The following is a 22,931-nucleotide window of genomic DNA, read 5'->3' on the forward strand; positions in this document are numbered from 1 at the left end:
GGACAGCTCCTAAACAAATATTTTGCCAATACTAATGATTAAACTATTGATATTATTATTGTTGTTCCATGTAGCTGCCCCTATTGGAATTGAGTTTTTATTGTGGTAATTTCTGTACAACAATATGAAAAGATATGGTCCTTTTCTCCAGGCAGCTGTAGTGTATGGTAATGAGTAGGGTGACCAAACAGCAAGTGTGAAAAATCGGGACAGGAGCGGGGGGTAATAGGTGCCTATATAAGACAAAGCCCCAAATATTCGGACTGTCCCTTTAAAATCGGGACATCTGGTCGCCGTATTAATGAGTTCTGGTTAATCAGGACAGCATCAGCCTAAAGATGATTTAATAGGGATTAATTTAGCTACTCCCAATTCGTTAACTGGTGGTCAGTCAGCTGTTAAAAAAATGGGAAATGCTAAGGCTTGGAATGGGTTTGTAGGATCCGGCCCTAGGATGGATCTAGTATGACATGACATGACACCAGGGTGTCAGACAGCACAAGGCACCAATTTCAGAAGGCTCCACACTGCCGGCCCTTAGGAAAGTGCTTGGCTCCTGCAGAAGGTGGGAAACTGGGAATGCCCCTTCGTTCCCCTTTGTACCGATTAACCGCAATCAGTATCGAGCTGACTCGTGGCTGAGGGCAGGTGTGAGGGATGGCCCCCGGGCTCAGGAGTGAGCCAGGAGAGGCGCCAGGGCCGGGCCAGCGAGGGAGGAGGGAGGGAGTGTGACAGCAGCGGGGGGAAGGGAAGCGGTGGGAGCTGAGCAGGCTGCAGCCGGGGACCCGGCAGCGCTGCGCTTGCGATCCTCCGCTTCCAGCCGCAGCAGGGGCAGGCAGCGCCCACTCAGTGTGGGAGGCCGGCGGGGAGGGGGGGGGGAGGTCTGAGCGGAGCCGCGCCGCCTCCGGAGCCGCCCCGACTCGTCTTTGGGCCCTCCGACCCCAGCCAGCCCCGCGGGGCCTCCGCCCGGTCTCTTCTCTCCGCCTGACACTCCCTCTCCAGCGCCATGGCGGCGGCGGCCGCCGAGCCCAGCAGTGGCCGCTACCAGCAGGTGAGGCCCGGCAGGGCGGGTACGCGAGCGCCGCGGCTTTCTAGGCCGCACGGCTGGGCTGATGGGGCTCCGGGGAGAGCCGATTCCCCCGCCCCGGCCGAGGTAGGGAGCGGCCGCGGTGGGGACGTGGGACCCGGTGTGGGGCGGGGAGCAGAGCCCCTCCTCCGCGGGGGGTGAGGGGGTGACCCCCACAGCCAGCCAGGCCCGCCCCGCCTCCCCAGGGCTCTGCCGGGCACCCCAAGCCCTGGGCCAGCGCGAATCTGCCGCCCCTGCCGTGGGCGTGGGGCCGCGAGCACCCAGGGCGACACACGGCTCCCCGGGCCGCTCCTCCTGCCCCTGGCAGCTCCCTGCCACTTGCAGCCTGGGCCGCCGGTGGGTGGAGGGGCCCGGGAGACCCGCCCTAGAGCCTGGGCTCGGGAGACCATCCAAGGAAAACTACGGTGTGGATTGTAAACCCCCCTTCAAAAAGCCAATGCCTGTCCCTTGGCTAAGAGCCCATGGCACGCCTACAATTACAGGTTGGGGGAACAACTGGACATCAGCCTCCGGGAACAGAAGTCCTGGCCATAATGCAGCCCAGCCAAGCGGGCATGAAAATCTGCACAAAATCAGCTAGGCCACGCTCAGCAGTGTGATCACAAGATACACTGTGGGGGCTTCACTGCGCCTGGGGGCATTGCATGCACACACAGTACTGCCTGGGGGAGTGTACAAGGGGAATGGGGGTGGGTGGGTGTCTGATGTGTCTTAGTATAGCAGAATCCTGTCTTAGCATCAGTATCATTTAATGGGAGGAATTTGCCCGGTGCTGATAATAGCGTTCAATCAGGAGTAAACTAAACCGAAGATGTAACATTTATTTGGGTGTTTTGGACTTTTCACTGTAGCTGACGGGTTAAAGCACCTTCTCCATAATAGGTCTTTTGGATAGAACAGTTCTAAACTAAAACCCCTAATTTTGGGAATTCAGATGTATGTTGTTGAGATAATATAATGTATGTGACATATAAACTTATCCAAGCACAGAGGGTCAGAATAAGGTTTTGCATGCCATTTGAGCTCTGCCTGGGAAGATGGGCATGAGTCGAGCAGCCACACAGTGCTTGGTGCCTGTTCTGTGATGGATCGAATGGAAGTTCTCTATAGACTGGTATGAAATTGGCCATTGGCTGCAGACGGGGGGAGACGTGGGCGCAACAATGGATGGATCTGCACTTAAAGTGATCTTGCTAGTCTTGATGTTCAGCTAATTTTCTTTCTTTCTTAGTTGTCTGTGTGTAGTTCCATGTTGCAGCTACTGCATTTAATGATCTCCCAATCCCAGTTCTCAGGGCCTTAATTGTCTATGTGTAATTCCACGTTGCAAGCTACTGCATTTAATGATCTCCCACTCGTCAGGGCTGCTATCTTATTCCGATATTTCCTAAAAACTACTTTCTTCTTCAATGTCCGTAAGCAGAGTTAATCTTTTTTAAATTTCTGTTTTTCCCTCTTCTAGATTTCCTTTTACATCTGGGCAGAAACTTTCCTTATCTGAGCATATTGTTTGTGATACACAAATAATTATTATTAACAATAAAGAAGCTGAAGTGGAGCCCCACAGTCTGCCCACATATTGGGAAGCTGAATTCCATCCCCTCACTCCACATGATTCAGGCTTTCTGTGGCAAGGCAATGTATATGGCTTGGACCATGTGTCTAGCAAAATATTTGAAGACACATAACTCTAAACGAGACAGACAAAGGCCTCAGTCCTGCAACTGACAGTACGAGTGGACCCTCACATCCACACATTCTAACATGTAGAGTTGGGGCCTTAATTACTTTAAACAAAGGAGAATAATTGTGATCAGTATAAAAGCATTACAAAAAATCTTTTGATTCTGTATATCAGTGGTCCCCAACCTTTCTGTTGCTATAACATATTCATGTTTCCAGAAGAGTGTGGCATTTCCGCGGCTGGTTGTCTGGCAGCCGGGCTCCCTTGTCAGTCCGCGGGCGCACATACATACCACTGATGTACATAGTTTCTGTTAGTTTCAGTTTTGGTTTCACACAGTATTTATCTTCTCTTCCTGTCTATGCAGTGCAGACCCAGGGTCTGCCTGAGCTTGCTAGAAGGTTTCCTTTTGATAATTTTTTAAATTTTGTTTTGTTGTTTTAAGGGCCTATCTGAAATAGTCTCCAAAATAAAGGTTTCTCATGTGTGCGGGTATTGAAAATTACCAAACCCGAAATTAAATTAATGGTTTTACTGTCAGTAAAACATTTCTAATTAAAATAATGCTTTATTTTGAATTTAAACATTCTCCTGCATTTGTAATTCAAATATTGCATCATTGTGCTAGTGCATCAGAACTAGGAAAGTAAACTGTCTGGTCTTAATTGTTCTAGCTAAGTGAAGTGCAGAAAGTAAACCAACAGTACGGGCAGTGAAAAGCCTATTAGATTTTTTGAGGAAAGAATGAATTTATATGAAATATTTACTATCTACTACTTATTATAGTGTCACTACCATGACAATGTAATAAGCTGTAGATACTAAACCAAAGCATCACTTTCTCTTTTCAGAGTGCTTTAAACTTTCAAAATGATTTCCCATTAGGATTACATTTTTCATGATTATTCTCAACTCCGTAGTTAGAGTTTTTTATGTATGTCTAAAAGCTAGATAAAGCTCTATTTAGTCTTTTAATATATATAATATATATTTTTAGATTTTAAGTGTTTTCACCATTAAGAAAGTTTTCAGTCTTTTTTTTGGTCTCAGATATTTAAAAAGGCTTAACTCCCTCCACCCCAAACTTCTTACGCTAATATTTTCACTTCTGTAGCACTTTCTATCTCAGGATCCCAAAGTATTTAAACATTAGTCTGTATGTCGCCTCTGAGAGTCAGAAGCCGGGTCTACACTTAAAATTCAGATCAGCGTAGGTGCGAGGCTCAGGGATGTGAAGAAGCACCATAGTGCAGACAGTTCTAGGCTGATGGAAGAATCAGGGAGGTGGATTACACACAGCAATTGAAAAACCCCCTTCTGTCACTGTAGGAAGTGTCTACATAGCTGTGCCGTTGTAGCACCCGTAGTGTAGACATAGCCAGAGTGTGGCCCATTCTACACAAAGAAGTCAGGTCGACCTAGCTACTTCGCTCAGAGGTGTGAAAAATCCACACCCTTGAGAGACATAGTTAAGCCAACCTAGCCCCTGATTTAGATAGCTAGGTCCACAGAAGAATTCTTCCATCAACTTAGCTACCGTCTCCCAGGGAAGTGGCTTCACTCCAGAAATTGGAGAACCTGACATCGCTGTAATTCAGAGGTGGGCAAACTACGGCCTGCAGGCCACATCCAGCCCGCAGGACAGTCCAGCCCAGCCCTTGAGCTCCTGGCCGGGGACGCTAGCCCCCAGCTCCTCCCCTGCTGTCCCACTCCCCCGCAGCCACGCCGCCGTGCATGCAGCACGGCTTGCACCCACCCACCTCCCAGGCTTTCCAATAAGCCAGTCCTGCCACTCTGAGTGGCATGGTAAGGGGACAGGGAGTGGGGGCATTAGACAAGGGGCAGGAGGTCCCAGGGGCAATGAGGGGACAGGGAGCAGTTGGATGGGGCGGAGGTTCTGGGGATGGGGAGCGGGGTGGGTTGGATAGGCATGGGAGTCCCAGGGGGCCTGTCAGGGGTCGGGGGTGTGTATAGGGGTTGGGGCAGTCGGGGGGGGGGGGGTTGGATGGGTCAGGGGTTCTGGGGGGCAGGTGGTCAGGGGATGGGGAACGGGGGGGTTAGATAGGCATGGGAGTCCTGGGGGGCCTCTCGGGGGCTGGGGGGGGATAGGGGTTAGGGCAGTTAGGGGACAGGGAGTGGGGGAGGGGGGTTGGATGGGGGGGGTCCCGGGAGGGGGCAGTCAGGGAATAAGGAGCAGGGTGGGTTGGATGGGTCGGGGGTTCTGAGGGGGGCGGGAAGTGGGAGGGGGCAGATAGGGGCGGGGGCCAGGCTGTTTGGGGAAGCACAGCCTTCCCTACTCGGCCCTCCATACAGTTTTGCAACCCTGATGTGGCCCTTGGGCCAAAAAGTTTGCCCACCCCTGGTGTCGTGGGTGTCTACACGGAAGTGCTGTAGTGGCTCAGTATGTAGTGCTGCCTCTGTGCTGGTGCAGTGTTTCTAGTGAAGCCATAGTCTGTGTTACAGAAGGATTCAAATTCTGGTCTTGGGTCCTGAGCCCATACGGGTATATGGGGAGGAAGCATGCTGCTCCCTAGAAGGAGAATATTGTATTACTCTTTAGTTACCGCTCTGACTGATAAGAATGACATTATACTGTTCTCTGTAAAGAAATCAAAGCTGTCATTTTGCCAGGTCCTGCTAACCTCTTAACCATACACATAACAGGGTTGTTGTTACTATGGTGCTGTAGTATTCCTGGTATTTTACAGATTAGAAAGATAGTCACTGCTCCAAAAAGAGCATCAGAAAATGGAAGGTACCATGAAAAGGCTGTCGCAATACAGAATCTTTGAGAGTAAATGTAATTGGAGTTCAGGACCCTAAGGGACATGCAAGAAAGAGGGGGAAAAAGCTTAGTTCCTCCGTTCTTCTTTTCTTCTCTTAAAAAAATATGTTGTTATTGGATTGATTGGTATGCTGTAGTCTGTCTTGCTCCAAAAGCGTATGCTATGAAAATAAAGATGCATAGCTGACATTTAGCTGTAGAAAGGATGAGGAGAATCATTTTCTAACACTAAAGATGTCAAACTTAAATCAATTTTATTCCATATTGCTATGTATTGTAATGACAACAGTGAATCAGAATCAGTCACTTGTGACTATGACATGAAATATAGCCCTGAGTTAATAACCACAGTGGATATATTTAATTTCAGGAACTGGTCAACTGACAAACTGTGCTCCCAGAAAGCAACCCATAGAACAGGCTCATACCTCAAAATCACACACTTAATTTTTTAAACTACAGGATTATGAAAGGGTAGAGGAGGGTGGAAATCCTGCTTTTAACATTTTTCTTAATTTTAATTTGTCAGTGGGTTTCAGATTGTATAATAGCAATGGTGAATTACTGGCTGGTCCATGGCAAGTCCATAAGGGGTTTAGATGTATTATCCTGGACAGTATGGTAATTTAAGCCCCACTCCTGCAAACACTTAGGCATGTGCTGAATTTTATGCACCTAAACAACCCCATTGAGTCATGGGACGACTCACATGTGTAAAATGTTTTTAAGAGAGTGTTTCTTCCAAAAACAGGAAGTTATTTTCAGTTATTGTTTCAGAAAAAATGGGTTTGTCTAGATATCCTAAAGACAACAGGAACGAATGGTAAAATTCAGTGTAAGAAAAAAAAATAAAAATCTATCCTCTTTCCCAGTACTGATCCTCTACTGAGAACTGTGTGCAGGCCCCTGTATCCGCCAGGAGCCCTGTCTCGGTGCACGATTGGAGGCCAAGTCACTTCACCAATAAGAGAAACCTAAAAATCGTGTTTGATTTTGATTTAAAAAAAAAGCTAATCTTTAGGCATTTTTAAGCATTGTGATTGGCTCAAATATGAGATGATACTGATAAAAAATAGTATATGCTTGTGCTGTCAAAGTGATGCAACAATTCATCTAATCATGTATATTCTGCTTTATATGGTTATTGTTTTTTCACTAGGCTCAGAATCTGCTGTATTTCTTCAATAGATTTAAGTCATATATGGTGAGATCCTCAACCCCACTCCATCTCCTTTATGTTAGAGAAAAGGGGCTGGAGCAGCTTACAGGAGCTGGCCAGGGTAACTGCGGAAGACAGCTTCAGGCGGTCTTTCAGGGACCCCCCTCATAAGATGTGGCATAGGGGACATGCCAGAGGAGGGCTGAAGTGGGAGGGATGTGTTGGGAATGAGCCCATAGCACACAGTGCTGTGGAAATTTTCGGTAGCACTGTGTCCCATAGGGGAGCCCCATGAAGCTGCCATAATTTAGACAGGCTTCTAGGGCTGTCTTAAGTTATGCTGAGGGCCTCTCCAGCCTCTGGAGTGGCTCAGGGTGAGGTTATGTCTACACTGCAAAAACCCTGTGGCACTGAATCTCAGAGCCCTGGTCAATTGACTCAGGTTTCAGCTGCAGGGCTAAAAATTGCAGTGTAGATGCTCAAGCTGGAGTCTGGGCTCTGAGGCCCACCTCCCCTATGGTTTCAGAGCCTGCACTCCAGCCCAAGCCTGAATGACTGTGCTGCAATTTTTAGCCCAGGGGTGCGCCCCAGGTCTTTTATTGCAGTGTAGCTGTACCTAATCTGGGAAGATCCAGCAGTCTTTAGAAATTGTAACTAAATATAAAGGTTATCAGTAGCAACTCCGTAGTTAAGGTTATATTCAGTTTTCTAGTTGAAGTGAGGTTTTAATTGCTAAGGCATGAAAACAAATGCAAAGGACATGTTTATTTTATGCTTTATTGTGTGGGCACGGTTAGATTTATTATGTCCACAACTATTCATTTCCTTGTTATTTAACTCTTGCAGTTAGTGGATGTGATCGGTAAATCTACTTTTGTCATTTAGGTGAAGTTTTGATGGCATGAAATTTCCAAGGGGCCTGGGTGCTTTTTATTTCTTCCTCACTCTTGTTAGCTCAGTTGAGTTAGATAGAGGGGAGTGAAGAGGCCTGTCATGTGCCTTACCATGCAGGGTGGCGCCTTGAATGATCCAGCTAGCATGAGTAACAATATTGGCTTCAGTACGGGGAGTAGAAGTCCAGCACGGACCCTAGGTATGTACTTGGCTCGCCTGCGCTGCACTGTCTTCATAGTTATTGTTACCTGTGCTTGCTGGATTCAAGCTTGCTTAGGTGGTTGACTCGTGCACGGCTTTTTCTGTATATATGTACCCGAAGGTCGGAGGGCTTGTCTACATTTGAAAGTTGTTTCGGATTAAGGTAGGGTGCGAATTTCAAGTGCAGTAGCTATTCCTGAGCAGCTCCATGGGTGGACACGCTTTATTCCAGAATAAGAGTACCTTGTTCCTGTTTTGCTTAACCTATGAACAAGGCACTCATTCTGGAACAAAGCAAAACAGGACCAAGGCACTCTTATTCTGGAATAAGTGTGTCCACTTACGGAGTTAAGAACGCTCCATGTGTAGACAAACACCTAGCCTGTGTCTTAATGAGTGTTAAGATGGCTTTTCAGTTGCATTAAATTAACTCAGTTGAGCAAACAGTGTTGAAGAAAACACCCATTTTGTCCTTTGAGACAAGGCCACAGATGATTCTATGTTATCCGTGTGGGTGGAGCCTTACAGAGGTTCACTTACATGTATCAAATTGCAGGATCAGGGCTGTGGTGCTTGATCCTGTTCTCATTTAAGTGAATGGCAAAAAACTTCCTGTTACATTAATGTGAGTAGCTTTGGGCCACAACTCTCATTAAAATCAATGGACATAAAATTGGGCACAAAATTATCTACAATAAAAAACAGTTAATCACTTTGCTTAATTACAACTTTTTCTCTTTGCATGAATTTTCAGGGAGATTTAGAAAGTTTGGAGATTTTGAGCTGGGAGGACCCAAAGCAACGTCACACACAAGTCAACATTTCAAATGTTAAATAACTAACTCAAATTCAGAAATGTTTCTTTTTTCTCCTTCATAGATTGCAAAAATAGTTTCCTTTGCCTTTAAAGTAAATATGGCAGTTTTAGGTCATATCCCATTTCAAGTCAAAGATTTATAGGGGAACAAAAATAGGGCTTTATAATGGAAATTACTTGTAACATTTATATAGGGAGGCTATTGGCTCTCTGTACTAGTCTCTAATTTGTCAGCAATACATACGTTGAAAGTGTTTTCTTGTGTTTTGTTTATACTTGGCTTTCACAGCTTCTGTGATTTTCACTGTGGTGAAAGGCTGTAACTTTTGGTATTGATTCTTATGCAGTCTGTGACTTCAGTGTTTTCCTTTTAGAAATCTCAAAGAACTCTTTACACTACCATAGAAACAGCATGAGATGTGAGATTAGATGAAAGTTATCTGCAGTTAGAGCTTCTTGTATGTTGTCACTTTGGGACTGTTCAGCAATTCTGCTTGAGCACACCAGAAGTTGTCAGCAATGTATTTCAGTAACTGAAATACATATTCAGTGTAGATTCTGCCCAGTAACACGGGTGTTGCTAGGTACTTATCAGAGTTTCCTTTGAATGTGTATATACAGTTGTGAACTAGTGGCAATGGTAATTTTTCTAGTCTGTGAATCCTTTTTATTAAAAGGTTTCTTAGTGATTTAACCCTCCAAAAAATGATTGATTAAATTTTAATGGAACAAACAGAATCATAGAAAGAAAAGGAGTACTTGTGGCACCTTAGAGACTAACCAATTTATTTGAGCATAAGCTTTCGTGAGCTACAGCTCACTTCATTGGATGCATAAAACGAAAGCTTATGCTCAGATAAATTGGTTAGTCTCTAAGGTGCCACAAGTACTTCTTTTCTTTTTGTGACTACAGACTAACACATTCTTCTGAAAAGAATCATAGAAGACCACTGATAACAACTAAATTATTGGATAAATGCTAAAGCAGTCATCTTTGTTGCATGTTTTAAATGATATTTAAATGATATTGGATTTTTTAAAGGTTGGAAACTTTATATTAAGGAACTTTAAAAACAAGAATGTTTGAGTTCGAAAAAATAATTAAACTTCTTTGTCATCTTTTTGCTAAAGCTTCAATCCTCCAAACACTTATGCTCACACCTAACTTCACTACCATGAGTAGTCAGTCCCTGTCACAGTAGTAAAGTTAAGCATGTGCATAAGTGTTTGTGGGATTGTGGCCCAAGACTGCAGAGCTCATCTGTTCTTTCCAGGCACAGAGGTCTAATTAATGTTTAGCAGTACTGAAACAGGTATTGGCTTAATATCTACAAGATGTCAAATTAAAATCAAATGTAATTTAAAATTCACTCATTAAAAATGGTGGATGAATTAATTTGATCGTGAACTTGTTAAAATGGACACAATCAAGGCATATTTTATAACTTCTCTTTTGTTTCGAAATACCTCTTGGAAGCTAGAAACTGTTTCCTTATTTTTTGCCTCCCACCCCCAAATCTTGTCGTAGGGATGATCTTGAGTGCTTGATTTGGCCTGACCAATCTTGAGACCATTAGTTTGATTTTTTTTTTTTTTTTTTTTTTTTTTCAGGAACACTTGGGCATGGAGTTTTATTTAGAGCTTGTTTTGCTGCACACTGCCGTATTGTCAGGGCAGTAATATCAGAGACTGATCTGCATTAGTTCATTTCTGCTGGTAATAAATCACAGTTTTGTAGAATGATTTATACAAGAAAAAAATCAAAAGCTTTCTTGGAGGCTATTCTGTTTGATTACAGTTTGCTTTGTGACTGTGGACATTCTACTCAGACATTTCCGCACCTGTTCCATTCTGTAGGATTGCACTTGGAAAAGTTAAGAAAAGCATGGAGAATGGATTTCATTTTGTCTTTTTCCATTCCATTTGCAATAATCTTCTAATTTAATTTAGTTTTTCTTAGATTCAGTTTTGGATGCCCGAGTTATCACATGCTGATGTTCTTCTAAAGCATCTTGTTTTCTGACTGTGGCTTTTTAAGAGTTAGAACTTGGTAGGAAATCTGATTACTTTTGAAAAAATTACAAAAGCTATCTTGTAGTGCTGTTGAGTAGTATGTCAACTGCAGATTTTACTCCTGATTCTCTATACAACACATTATCTAAATATGCTATTCAGTACCCAGGGTATGGATTTTTAAACACTTGTTTGGAATTGGTGTGTGAGATCTGTGGGTAACTTAGACATGGAGTTTAATCAAAAGACATTTTAGAAATGATACTATATCTGAAGCCCATGTAACAGTATGTTTTGAAAGATTGCTAAAATAAAAATATTTTAGTTATTAAATGAAAACTCTGCACTTCAGTAGAAAAATATTCAGCCAAAGTTCTCAAAGCATTTTACAAAGGTTAAAGTTCATACCAGTACTGTGAAATATGTAAATATTGTTATACACCTCTTACACAAGGAGAAACTGAGGCACAGAGGGTGAGTGCCTTGCCCATGGCCTACAGTGAGCTCATGGCTTCATTGGGAATGGAATATTCCAGGACCTCATCACATACTGTAGCCACAGCACATGTTACTGCTCCAATATCTAAGTAATTGAGGGGAAAATACTTAGCTGAATGTTTTTTTTAAAACTAATGCTCTGTCTACTAACATTTTAATTCAACTTTTTTTTTCTTTAAAACCCAACAAAAAAGAATGTTCTTAAAGTAAAAGACTTCAGTGAATCAAAGGGAAAGTAACTCTTGGCCTAGATCAGTGAATGAAAAAGCCCCCTTCTGACTTAACTCAAATTGTGCTTACATCAGAATTCTCCTGTTGTGAGCAGTTTTTTAGTAGCCTGAAGGGGGAAAATATCTCTTGAAAGAGCGGATAATAAAGCATTTTTAATTGTGTGTACTAGGTCCCTGCATCATCTTACATGGAAAATGCAAGACTAGTGCTGTCATGGCAATGTTGGGCCACTTGAGGCCTGATGATTCATTCTTCCTGCCACATGAACTCTTATTGTTTTGTTAATGAGCACTTAGTTGAATTTAAGATGCCTGGAAACATTAAAAAGGCTGCAAGGCATCTCTGTGTACCATGTTCATTAGAAGGAAAATCTGTTTCATATAATTATTTAGAATGTTGCAGGCCTTGGAATCTTCTAAACTCTTCTTAATTGTAAGAATATTTTTCTACCCCCTTACGTCACTTGTGCATTTTCTTCTTTATCATATCTTGTAATATTATGTCTGTCATAAATATAAAGGGAAGGGTAACCACCTTTCTGTATACAGTGCTATAAAATCCCTCCTGGCCAGAGGCAAAACCCTTTCACCTGTAAAGGGTTAAGAAGCTACGGTAACTTCACTGGCACCTGACCCAAAATGACCAATGAGGGGACAAGATGCTTTCAAATCTGCAGAGGGGTGGGGGGAACAAAAGGTTCCGTCTGTCTGTGTGATGCTTTTGCCGGGAACAGATCAGAAATGCAAGCTTTCCAACTCCTGTCTAGCTAGAAAATGCGTTAGATTTTCTTTTGTTAAATGGCTGGTAAAATAAGCTGTGTTGGAGGGAATGTATATTCCTGTTTTTGTCTTTTTGTAACTTAAGGTTTTGCCTAGAGGGATTCTCTGTTTTGAATCTGATTACCCTGTAAGGTATTTACCATCCTGATTTTACAGAGGTGATTCTTTTATCTTTTCTTTCATTAAAATTCTTCTTTTAAGAACCTGATTGATTTTTCATTGTTCTTAAGATCCAAGAGTTTGGGTCTGTGTTCACCTGTACCAATTGGTGAGGATTATTATCAAGCCTTCCCCAAGAAAGGGGGTGTAGGGCTTCGGGGGATATTTTGGGGGAAGATGTATCTAAGTGGTCTCTTTCCCTGTTCTTTGTTTAACACGCTTGGTGGTGGCAGCATACTGTTCAAGGACAAGGCAAAGTTTGTACCTTGGGGAAGTTTTTAACTGAAGCTTGTAAGAATAAGCTTGGGGGTCTTTCATGCAGGTCCCCACTTCTGTACCCTAGAGTTCAGAGTGGGGAAGGAACCTTGACAATGTCATTTAGCCAGCACTTTCACTTTCCTTCCCCTTGGGATTACATCTCTCAAGTCTCTAATTTCCCCCCACCCTCCTTCTTTTTACTTATAAACATTAGAGAGGCTTAGCTGGACACTTCCTTCCACTGTTAAGATAGCGGGTGATGCTACTCAGAGAGTAATAACAGAACATCTAGTGTGCCAGACCCTTACCTCATTCGCTGTTAATGTCATGAATTTTTATGCAAGCTTATTTCTCAGCAGACTACACAGCTGCAGTTTTCTTAGGTAGCATTTTAGGTTTTCATTTTCAAGTGTAACTTTCAGGGATTAAAATTGGGCCAATGCTTCATAGAAGGGGAAGACAGAAGAGTCATTGGGCCTGAACCTTTGCATGTTACAGGATTGTTCCCTAGATTACTTGATGTGTTTTCTCCAACCTGTTCTTCAATATCGCAGTGATAACTCAGATGCCTTCTTTCAGAATACAATTGTTCTTCAAATTGAGAATATTTTTCCCTAATGACCAAACTACCTGCATCATTCCTTGTCCCCAGATTACTTCACCTTGTCCTACCTACTTGGCATTTGGACTAATAATATAGTGTTTAATGAGCTGGGCATGGCCATAAAGTTAGTACCTTTTATCAAAAAGCTTTTTTTAGGTTATATGTTTAAGCTTAGATTGGGGGAGGGGAGGAGTATGGTGTAATAGTTAGAGCAGGAGACTGTTCTGGGTTCTGTTTTATTAATTTATTTATTTTTACTCTGACAGTGCCTTACTTGGTGACTTTGGGCAAGTTCCTTTTCTCTGCTTGTTTGTTTTCCCATCTGTTAAATGTAAAACCTATTATTGGTCGTAGTTCGTAGCAGCAGTAGTATTGTGGAAGTGCTTAGGGGCTGTAGTTGGGGATCACAGCCCCCTTCTGCTACGTACTAGACAAATTCATAACAAAAAGATGGTCCCTGCCCTGAAGATCTTGCAATCTAACACACATTCTACGCTAGAAAAGATGTGCTAGTTTAGTTATAGCTATACTGGCAACCCCCCCTACTGTATAAAGTGCTCTTTTGCTGCTACACCTGTGTCTACACTAAGACTTTTGCTGGTATACAAAATGTTATTAACATTCACACTTCTGACATTTCTATACAGGCAAAAGTTTTAAGCATAGATCTGGCCTTACTAAACTGGGTTTGTACCTTGTACCTATGTTACAAGAGGGTAGAGAGGCTTTATTAATTAGTGTCAGGCTGTCACAGTTACACACACACCCTTGCAAATACCCAGTGTGTACTTGCAGACCGGATATTTGTGAGTGCACATGCCAAGTTAGGTGACATATCACTGATTATAAAATGGATTGGAAATAAGGTTGTATTGTAACAGTAGCACTTGCTGCTATCATGTTAATCTGCTTATGCTGTGGGAGGCTAACAGAATTGCAGCAATCAGGAAAGGTACCTGTGCTCTTACCCACCTGCCTTTATTGCCTTAGTATATCCTGTGGAGGAATAGGGTTACTTACCAGCAGTGTACTTACTGCCTGCCTGCAGTGGAAGAATAGTGAGAAGTTGAGACGTTTTGTGGGTTCAGATTCTTCTGGGAGGAGTGTGTTAAATTTTATATTTTCTAATTCTTCCCTCTTGTGGCCAGGAACAGTTGGGGGTGGGAGAGATGTTCTTTACTCTTAATAAAGGTCAGATTTTGGACCTTGACTAATTCCCCACTTTAGGGAAGTGATTCAACCTCATGTCAGACCAGGAGTTCTCCACCTGAAAGGGCTGGTCTACACTACCGCGATAAATCGACCTAAGTTACACTACTTCAGTTAGTTTAGATCGATTTACCACAGTGTCTACATCACTCTGTGTTGACGGGGGACGGTTTCCTGCTGACTTACCTTACTCTTCTCAGGGAGCTGGAGTACCGGAGTTGATGGGAGAGTGTTCTCCCATCGACTTAATGCGTCTTCACTAGACCTGCTAGATCGACACCACTGCATTGATTGCAGCAGTTGCTGATCTAGTAAATGTAGACATGGTCAAAGTTGCTACCAGTGTGCCCATATTGGTATATGAGTGGTATCCTAGCTAGAAGGGGAGGGTGACCTCAGTAGATGTGGAGGGGATCCTCGTATGGAAAAGGGAGACTTGTTATGGAAAGGTTGAAAGCCACTGTGTCAGAATAATGGCAATTTTTGGAGGCTTGTCGAGTTAGTAATTCATCTCCAGAATGAAGATTTGAGGAATTTAGGGAGACTTTATATTGTACCTAATTAACTATTTGCATGCACAATTACCTGTTGTGTATGCAATCATGATCATTTTACAGCTGAATTAGGCATGCGATTGTCCATTTAACTTTTTTTTTAAATCTGATCCCCAAATATTTTCTAGCAAACTTCTAGGGCCTGATTTTCAAGTAACTTAGACACAAATGTTTGCAATGCACACATACATTACTTGAATATGTGGTCCTTAAAGTTTTTGAGGTTGACTTTCAGAAGCAGTATGGATGCACTTTGACCCTTAGCTGTTGACTGTATGTACAGCAAAAAATACATACTGAACACAAGACACAGACCAAGCTCATGTAAAACAAGACCTTCAAGGACTTCATATATGTGCAAATAAAACAGAAACCTGACCATAAAAATAATAGAGCTGTTACTTCTGCAGGCTGAAGAGGAAGAGAGAGAGAATTTTGTTTTTAAATACTTGGGAGGCAGTCAGATACTATAATGAAAAGAGGTCATGAGTGTCTCAGTAGAGAACAGGAAGAAAAATGTCTCGACTTCAAGGATATTAGCATTATTATGCATGAAAGGAAGATATTAATAAAGGAATTGCCATTTGCAGTGTTACTGTCATTTAATTATGATTTTAAAAAAAAATCTCTTCAGATGTAGGAAAGTGGTTCAGTCCCAAGAAATCTTTCTAAATCCGAGAGTCTGTTTGTTATGCAAGTGTGTGTGTGTGTTGTTGATTCAGTGATGTGCAATAGAAAGAATGAAGTAGCTAGATGATAGCTGATACACTCTTCTTTGGACATGCCTAATCCAGTATTGCCAGCTTTTATGATCAAAGAATGTTTTCAAACCGTACATAATACAAGCCACATACTGTATATACGAAAAGCTGTATGCCTGTTTATGTGTGTGTATATATTAATCCAAAACAGAGTGTACAGTTACAAATCTCACCCCTGGATCCCTCTTATCCACAGCATGACTGACTGATAAACAGTTTATTTTGCATAACTCAGCTGAGCACCAATTTTCTTAGCAAAGCCACAGATGGTAATGGAGATTTTGACTGAATGTCTCCTACCATTTCCTCTTCTTATGAAAACAAATGCAACTTGGTCTTCTCACAATTAGTATGACCCGATAGCTTTTAAATTAGTGCTGAGGAAGTAGAAAGGTACAACAATAAATACACATGGATGCTCTGTAGCAATCTGGAACCTGAAATGTAGAAATATAACTTAGCACACAGACTTATCACAACTGGCACATTGATTAAAATCTACCAATGGGATTACTTTGGCTACCTCTGGGGTGAAATGTGACAAGTGTTTAACAGTGCACTGCATTTCTGTACAACCGTTTAAGATAAGAAGAGACTGCCAAATGCACCTGAAAGTGCAGGGGTAATTTAGGTAGCCAGAATGTAGCTAACCCATTTGGATTTTGACCAGGACACCATGATTGTGTAATTATCTGTGTTATGAGGGAGTCCGATTTATTTGTCTGTTTTCTTCAGCCCTATTAAAACGTAAATGATTCTGTTCAGTTGCAGAATGAGGAGGAGCCTGGAGAGACTGAACACACTGTGAACGATGCCCCTCCACCTTACAGCAGCATTTCTGGGGAGAATGCAGGTAAACTGAGCAGCAAGGAAATAAACGTTTTTTCTCTTGGTTTTCTTTCCCATACCTTCAGTTGTTTCTTTTTCTATAATAAAAAGAAAAAAAATTTCTTTTTCTGCTGTCTGACACTGCAGCAGCTATTAAGACTGGGAAGGATGGGACCTGATCCAAAGAGACTGTGGATATTTGTGGTTTGAAAGAAAACATGCCTTGGTGGCAATCAGCTGATGTCATCTCCATAAAATGGTGCTTAGGTTACTTTCTACAGAGCTCTTAGCATACAGAAGAAGGTGAAAATGGTAGTGCAGTGAGGATTTATGGTCTCTAATGATCTGGTATTTGAGTAATATCTTGCTTCTTCCAGTGATCTTTAATAGTATCTTTACTGGTGTCTGTTACTTTACTGTCCTTTTTCAGGGCTTCTTTCTTGGTCATGATGCTGAATTTTTGTCTTGTAAAGTATATACAAATGCTTTTATGATACTGTAGATTAATAATGCTTGAATGCATTACAGTGTTTTAAATACCCGTCATCTGCAACTATAGAAAAGAAAGTAGCTGAAAAAGTAGCTGAAAGTAGCTGAAAGCTTGGAAAAGAAAGTAGCTGAAAGCTTGGAAGAGAGCTCAGCTCAGATATAACATGGCAATCTTCTTACTCTCTGCTAATTAGAGCAGAACTCCAGTAGAAATAGACCTGTTAAGAGGCTACGTTTATATTTTTTTTCAGTAACTTATCCTGTATGTGTTCTGTGGCATCAGAAAAGTTAGAAAAAATGCCTTTGTTCAGACCCGTTTGATAAAAAAGTTGCCCCCAAAACATGAACCTTGCACTTTTGTTCTAACAAATTCAAGCTTTTGGTGCCTGCTTCAGGGAGTAGTTTCCACAGCCAGCGATTTGCCTCTGAGAATGCCCTTCCCCCAGTCTTTGAGTTCACATCTTGGGACTTGGTCTGCTGTCACACCTGGGTATAGGTGTAAAGGCAGTCTCTAAGGTAGCCAAGTCCCAAACCAGGAAGACCGAGAGTGGACATACCTTTTCAAGTACATAAAAGGTTGTTATAAGGAGGAGGGAGAAAAATTGTTCTCCTTAACTGCTGAGGATAGGACAAGAAGCAATGGGCTTAAATTGCAGCAGGGGTGGTTTAGGTTGGACATTAGGAAAAACTTCTGAACTGTCAGGGGGGGTTAAGCACTGGAATAAATTGCCTAGGGAGGTTGTGAAATCTCCATCATTGGAGATTTTAAAGAGCAGGTTAAACAAACACCAGTCAGGGATGGTCTAGATAATACTTAGTCCTGCCATGAGTGCAGGGGACTGGATTAGGTGACCTCTTGAGGTCTCTTTCAGTCCTGTGATTCTATGATTTACAACTTTCTACACTGTAATCAGCACCTTCAGTTGGCACCTGGAAATAGGTGTGTATGCAACACAGATGTAATGTGCATGCACCAAAACTACATATTCTGCACTGCGTGAAGGTTTGGAGTGGCATTCATTATATCATTTTCATTTTAGAGATAATTATGATCATGGACATGATCATTTCTTGGTAAAAAGTGGAATGGAGACTGGTTAACCCTTCCAAGGAGAGTGCCCCTGAGGAAGCTATCTTTTCTGCATGATCATACCTGTGTTAAAAGCCAATAATACTTTTCAGAGGAACTGTCACATTCATGCCAGTCATAATCTAGATCCTGATTTCCCCCACCCACATTTTCTTAATAAAATGTCAAAATCACATTTGAGAATCAGACACATCAGATGCAATAAAGGCAGCATATGGAAACCAAGTGGGGAGGGAGAAAAGGAGAAGATTAAAGATAGTACTGGAAAGAAATGATAGCCCCATCATTGTGGTAACCTCCCCTCCCTGTCCCAATTTATACTGCTCAGAGGAGTAAATAGACATTCAAAAAATAGCTAAGGGTAATTAACCAGTAAAGTTGTCATTTGCAAATAAAAAAACTCTGAAAACTTAGACATAAACCCAAATGGAATTTAGTGTACAGCCTTATCACAATCCATTCCAAATGTGGCACTTTTTGGATAAAATCTGAGTTTTAGACCTGCCATGATTTTTTAATACAAAAATTCAGCTATCTTCATTAGAGGTCTGCCGTTCATACAGCCTGTAGGACAATCTGGGATAATGGGTGCCTTTCAGTCTGCCTTCTTGGGCAGAAACTCTTTACTTTGAAGAGAGAAACATCCAGGGTCACTGACCTTGCAAACTGGCTACCAGCCAGTCTTCTGGCCCAGATCCTCAAAAGGTATTTGGGCTCCTAATTTCCATTAAAATCACTGTCCACTAGGAGCCTAAATACCTCTGAAGATCTTTGCCTCCCTGGGTAGAGGGTTTTGAATTCTATTCTTTCTTGCTACTGGATGGGGTCTGCGTGAGCCTTGGCCTTGTTGGATCACACAATATGGTCTGGGGTGCCCATGTTACCATGTGCAAAAGGCACAGCATAGTTTTATCATATGGTTCTCTGCATAATGGAGAAAATAGGTGTGTAAAGTATACACACACAACCCTAGAAACATACAATTTTTTTTTATATCTCCACAGGGAATCTGTAAAACATGCTGCTATCAGGGCTCTACATGTAAATGATAGCAGGCTCTTCCCCTGCAAATGCTAATTCGTCAACAGGTCTGAGAGCCTGATGTTCAAAACCAGTACGTTTGACTTTGTCCCACTCCCCTTCTCTTTCCCCTGAAAGGAAACTGGGATATTTTTCAGACAAACTGGCCACCTTTGGGCGAAGACCTTATGGCAGGGGTGGCCAACCTGTGGCTCCTGAGCCGCATGTGGCTCTTCAGAGGTTAATATCCAGCTCCTTACCTAGGCACTGATTCTGGGGCTGGAGCTATAGATGCTAACTTTCCAATGTGCTGGGGGGTGCTCAGTGCTCAACCCCCTGCTCTGCCCCAAGCCCTGTTCCCACTCCGCCCCTTGCCCTGAGCATGCCATGCCCTCTCTCCTCTGCCCTCTCTCCCATAACCACCTGCGCACATGAAACAGTTGATTGCGGGGAGGGGGGAAGTAGGCGCTGATTGGTGGGGGCTGCCAGCAGACGGGAGGTGCTGGGGGCTGGTGAGTGGATGGGGGTCTGCTGACGTATTACTGTGGCTCTTTGGCAATATAGATTGGTAAATTCTGGCTCCTTCTCAGGCTCAGGTTGGCCACCCCTGCCTTATGGGGATTCTTCTTTGACTCATCAGAATCATTTGAAATTTGAAAATATATCTTTCTGTCTCTTACTGAAATCAAGGGAGGCACAGCATGGTTCCTGTCTCTGTTGCTTTAGATGGGGAGGGTGCCTTTGTGCACCCTCTATAAAGTGGTCTTGTTCATACTCTGTATCTGCTGTGGAGCTCCTATGTTTCAGTCCTTAAAAAGCTCAGGAACCTCTGTATATCGTATCATAGCGTGCATATGTTTCTAACAAGGTTTCAACTTTCCTTGCTTTTCCTTGTCTAGGTCAAGATGACTGTCATACTAATTTATTTAGGGTGAATTCCCTTCCCCTTCTGAAGTCTGTTAGTATCCTGCTGTAGGTCTCAAATTTGCTTTAATGTTTTCTCTATTACGGCATAATAGTTCAATACATGTGAGTTTAAATTACAGTCTTTCACCAAAGAATACATGGTAATTTTAAAATCATGATCTTCTTCATACTTTGTTTTCTTTGCTGGTTGTAGAGCTGCTTATTCCAGGTGTCAGAGGCATATTATATCCTATAATTCATGTAAACTCTCTCTTTGCAGAATATTTTGACTACAAAGATGAGTCTGGGTTTCCCAGGCCCCCTTCTTATAATGTGGCCACAACACTGCCTAGTTATGATGAAGCGGAGCGAAGTAAGGCTGAAGCTACCATTCCCTTGGTTCCTGGAAGAGTAAGTTCACTTTGTGTGCTGAATGTCCCTAAAGGTCCATTCGTAGAATTTATACAGCTGAATTAACCTAAATACTTTGTTAATCAAAATCTTGATTTATTTTTTCTCATTGGGGGGTTTTCTCAGTGTACTACAATATTTTTTTGAAAAACATTTTGTCTGGTCCACTGGCATCATGTAAGGCATGTCAATAGCACTAGTGCATGCAGTACTGATTAATTTGGCAGGCTGATACAGGCTACATGTGTAGCCTTACTGTTTTATCTTACAACTTACTAATTTGTACTTCCGAAGTACCTCCCATCAGAAGATCTCTCAGCACCCAATTTTCGAGTGAGTTCCTGTCGTTCAGGCTCAGGTGTCTTCATTGTTATGAAATGGGAGTTGGTAAAGCTTCAGAGGTCAGGGCTCATTTCATACCTTTGTCAGATAGACCATATCCTACCCAGTGATCAAATAAGAACAAAACTTGAAAAGTAGGTGGTCATATTTTGATTTCTTTCCTACCTTGTTAGGTAACTTGGCTTTCCTTATCACACCTACCACTTTTTGAACTGGCTCTTCTGGTCTGTGAATAATAAAATCCGTTGTCTCTGACAGGCGAGATTTTCCTTCTCTTCCTCCGTTGCGGTCTGCCCTCCTCCCTCGTGCTCCTTGATCACAGCAAACATTTGGTAGTAGTGCTACCAGCATCTGCTGTCTAATGCTAGTAGCTCTTCTCCCATAAGAGCCTGAGTCCCACTGAGACTGCATATGATGTTGTCCCAATGAGGGAAAATGTTAGAGAAAGACAAGGAGGTAAATTGTATGGTCGGTATTGGGAGTATCCTTATTTTCTTTTTTCTAAGAGGGGGGGGGGGGCTACCTAAAACAGGGAATCTCACCTGACAAGTCAGTATTTCATGTCTTATATAATCTTTAGCAATTGTTCAGGTACAAAGGGAGATGCAGAAATGTTGTTGTCCTTAAGGAGGGAATGAAAAGATATTCTGTACCCTTGCAATGTGAGCTTTGTGATCTCTGCAAGTTGATAGCCCTTTCCTGTAAGATCTTGTGTAAGCTCATAACCTCAGGCTTGCTGTATGACTTTGATTGCATTAAACCTGACCTCCCTCCATTCCCTTCTCTCTCCACTTTTAGGAGGATGACTTTGTGGCACGGGATGATTTTGATGATACTGACCAGCTGAGGATAGGAAACGATGGCATCTTCATGCTAACATTCTTCAGTAAGTACCCAATAGAACCTTGAGCTTTTCCTCAGTCCAGACAAGAATAAGTTAACCTCTTAATGTACGTTGTGTATAGCTGGAAAAACTAGATATGCCAGTGTGACATTCTGGGAAAGGAAGAATTTCTCTTCCTCCTCTAGAAATGATTGACTAGTCAGGCAGGTGTCAAACTCTCCAAGTTAGTCATGGGTTTCATTACAAACCCCATCCCCTTCTTTTTCTTTTCTTTTTTTTTTTCCACTAAAGTGTATCCCCCAATATCTGTTTCTGTTTCTCCCTATAAACCTCATTAATAACATGTTGTGAAGAGCTGTTCACCTCCACAAGGCAGTGACTAGACTGTGGAGATGCACCTCTTCGTTCACTAAACCAATTCTTGCCTTATATATATCCCATCATGCAAACCAAAATTTCTAGCTGTAGGGTAATAGCAGTAGAAACTCCTACAAAACATCAGTGCCACTCTGTGATGTACCACTAGAGGGTGCTAAAGTATGGTGAATGTTCTCTCGTCCTCCCTCCTCTTTCCCTCCTGCCCCAAAAAGGAGGGTGCATAAAGGGAACTGATGATCAGGAGTTCCAAGGCTGTTCATTCACGTAGTATGCTGCTGACCATGCCATTGAGAGATCCTAAAACATCTCTGCTCTTTATGAAAACTAGTTATTTATTTGGTTCAGTCAAACTTCTGGGACTATGTTCTCTTGGTTGGGGGCGGCAAACCCATACTCTGAACTCTTAAAAATTGAGTTAGTTGGTAATGGATGAACATTAAAAGTGAAGTAGCTCTCAGTATTTTAGGAAAGGGCTAGTGTCTCAGCATTTATTTCCAGTGCTTTCATGCTCTTCACATACATAGTGTAACTAAATTGTCATGAGTCATTCTCGTAGTCTGAGTTAAAAGGGGATGCAGGCTTTCGTGGCTCAGAACGCACAGAGGATCAGATATTAAATCTAAGTTTGTCTGCTGTTCATAAAGATTTGGGGGGAAACCCTGATTGAAGCCAACAGGAAAAGATAAACACTCATTTCACTTGCAACAACTTGTGTGAAGTTTTAAATTACCTCCAAACAAGAGTGGACAGGCAAAAGTCAGTATGTGGAAGTGGGGCTATTCCAATGACCAACATACATGTGACTGCGATGAAACACAAACAATAGAATATCTGTTATTCTGCTGGCTCCTGGAGGAACATGTACTATGAAAGATCTTGGCAGGGCTACACATGTGCCCAACACTGGAAAAACCTGTGATCTGTGGTGGA

The 22,931-nt window shown here is 42.4% G+C and overlaps 1 protein-coding gene across 1 annotated transcript in view; it reads left to right on the forward strand.

Moving 5' to 3' along the window:
* The first annotated feature begins 730 nt into the window (after nucleotides 1–730).
* The window catches only part of NDFIP1 (Nedd4 family interacting protein 1), a 33,830-nt gene continuing 11,629 nt past the window's right edge, over nucleotides 731–22,931 (forward strand). The window contains exons 1-4 of the mRNA XM_073355697.2: nucleotides 731–1,051; nucleotides 16,459–16,546; nucleotides 20,307–20,437; nucleotides 21,578–21,665. Of these exons, the coding sequence (XP_073211798.1) occupies nucleotides 1,007–1,051; nucleotides 16,459–16,546; nucleotides 20,307–20,437; nucleotides 21,578–21,665 (352 nt within the window). The 5' untranslated portion in view covers nucleotides 731–1,006. The remainder of the gene's footprint in view (nucleotides 1,052–16,458; nucleotides 16,547–20,306; nucleotides 20,438–21,577; nucleotides 21,666–22,931) is intronic.

Source organism: Lepidochelys kempii, chromosome 8 (genome assembly GCF_965140285.1).
Source record: "Lepidochelys kempii isolate rLepKem1 chromosome 8, rLepKem1.hap1, whole genome shotgun sequence".
NCBI classification, from domain to species: domain Eukaryota; kingdom Metazoa; phylum Chordata; order Testudines; family Cheloniidae; genus Lepidochelys; species Lepidochelys kempii.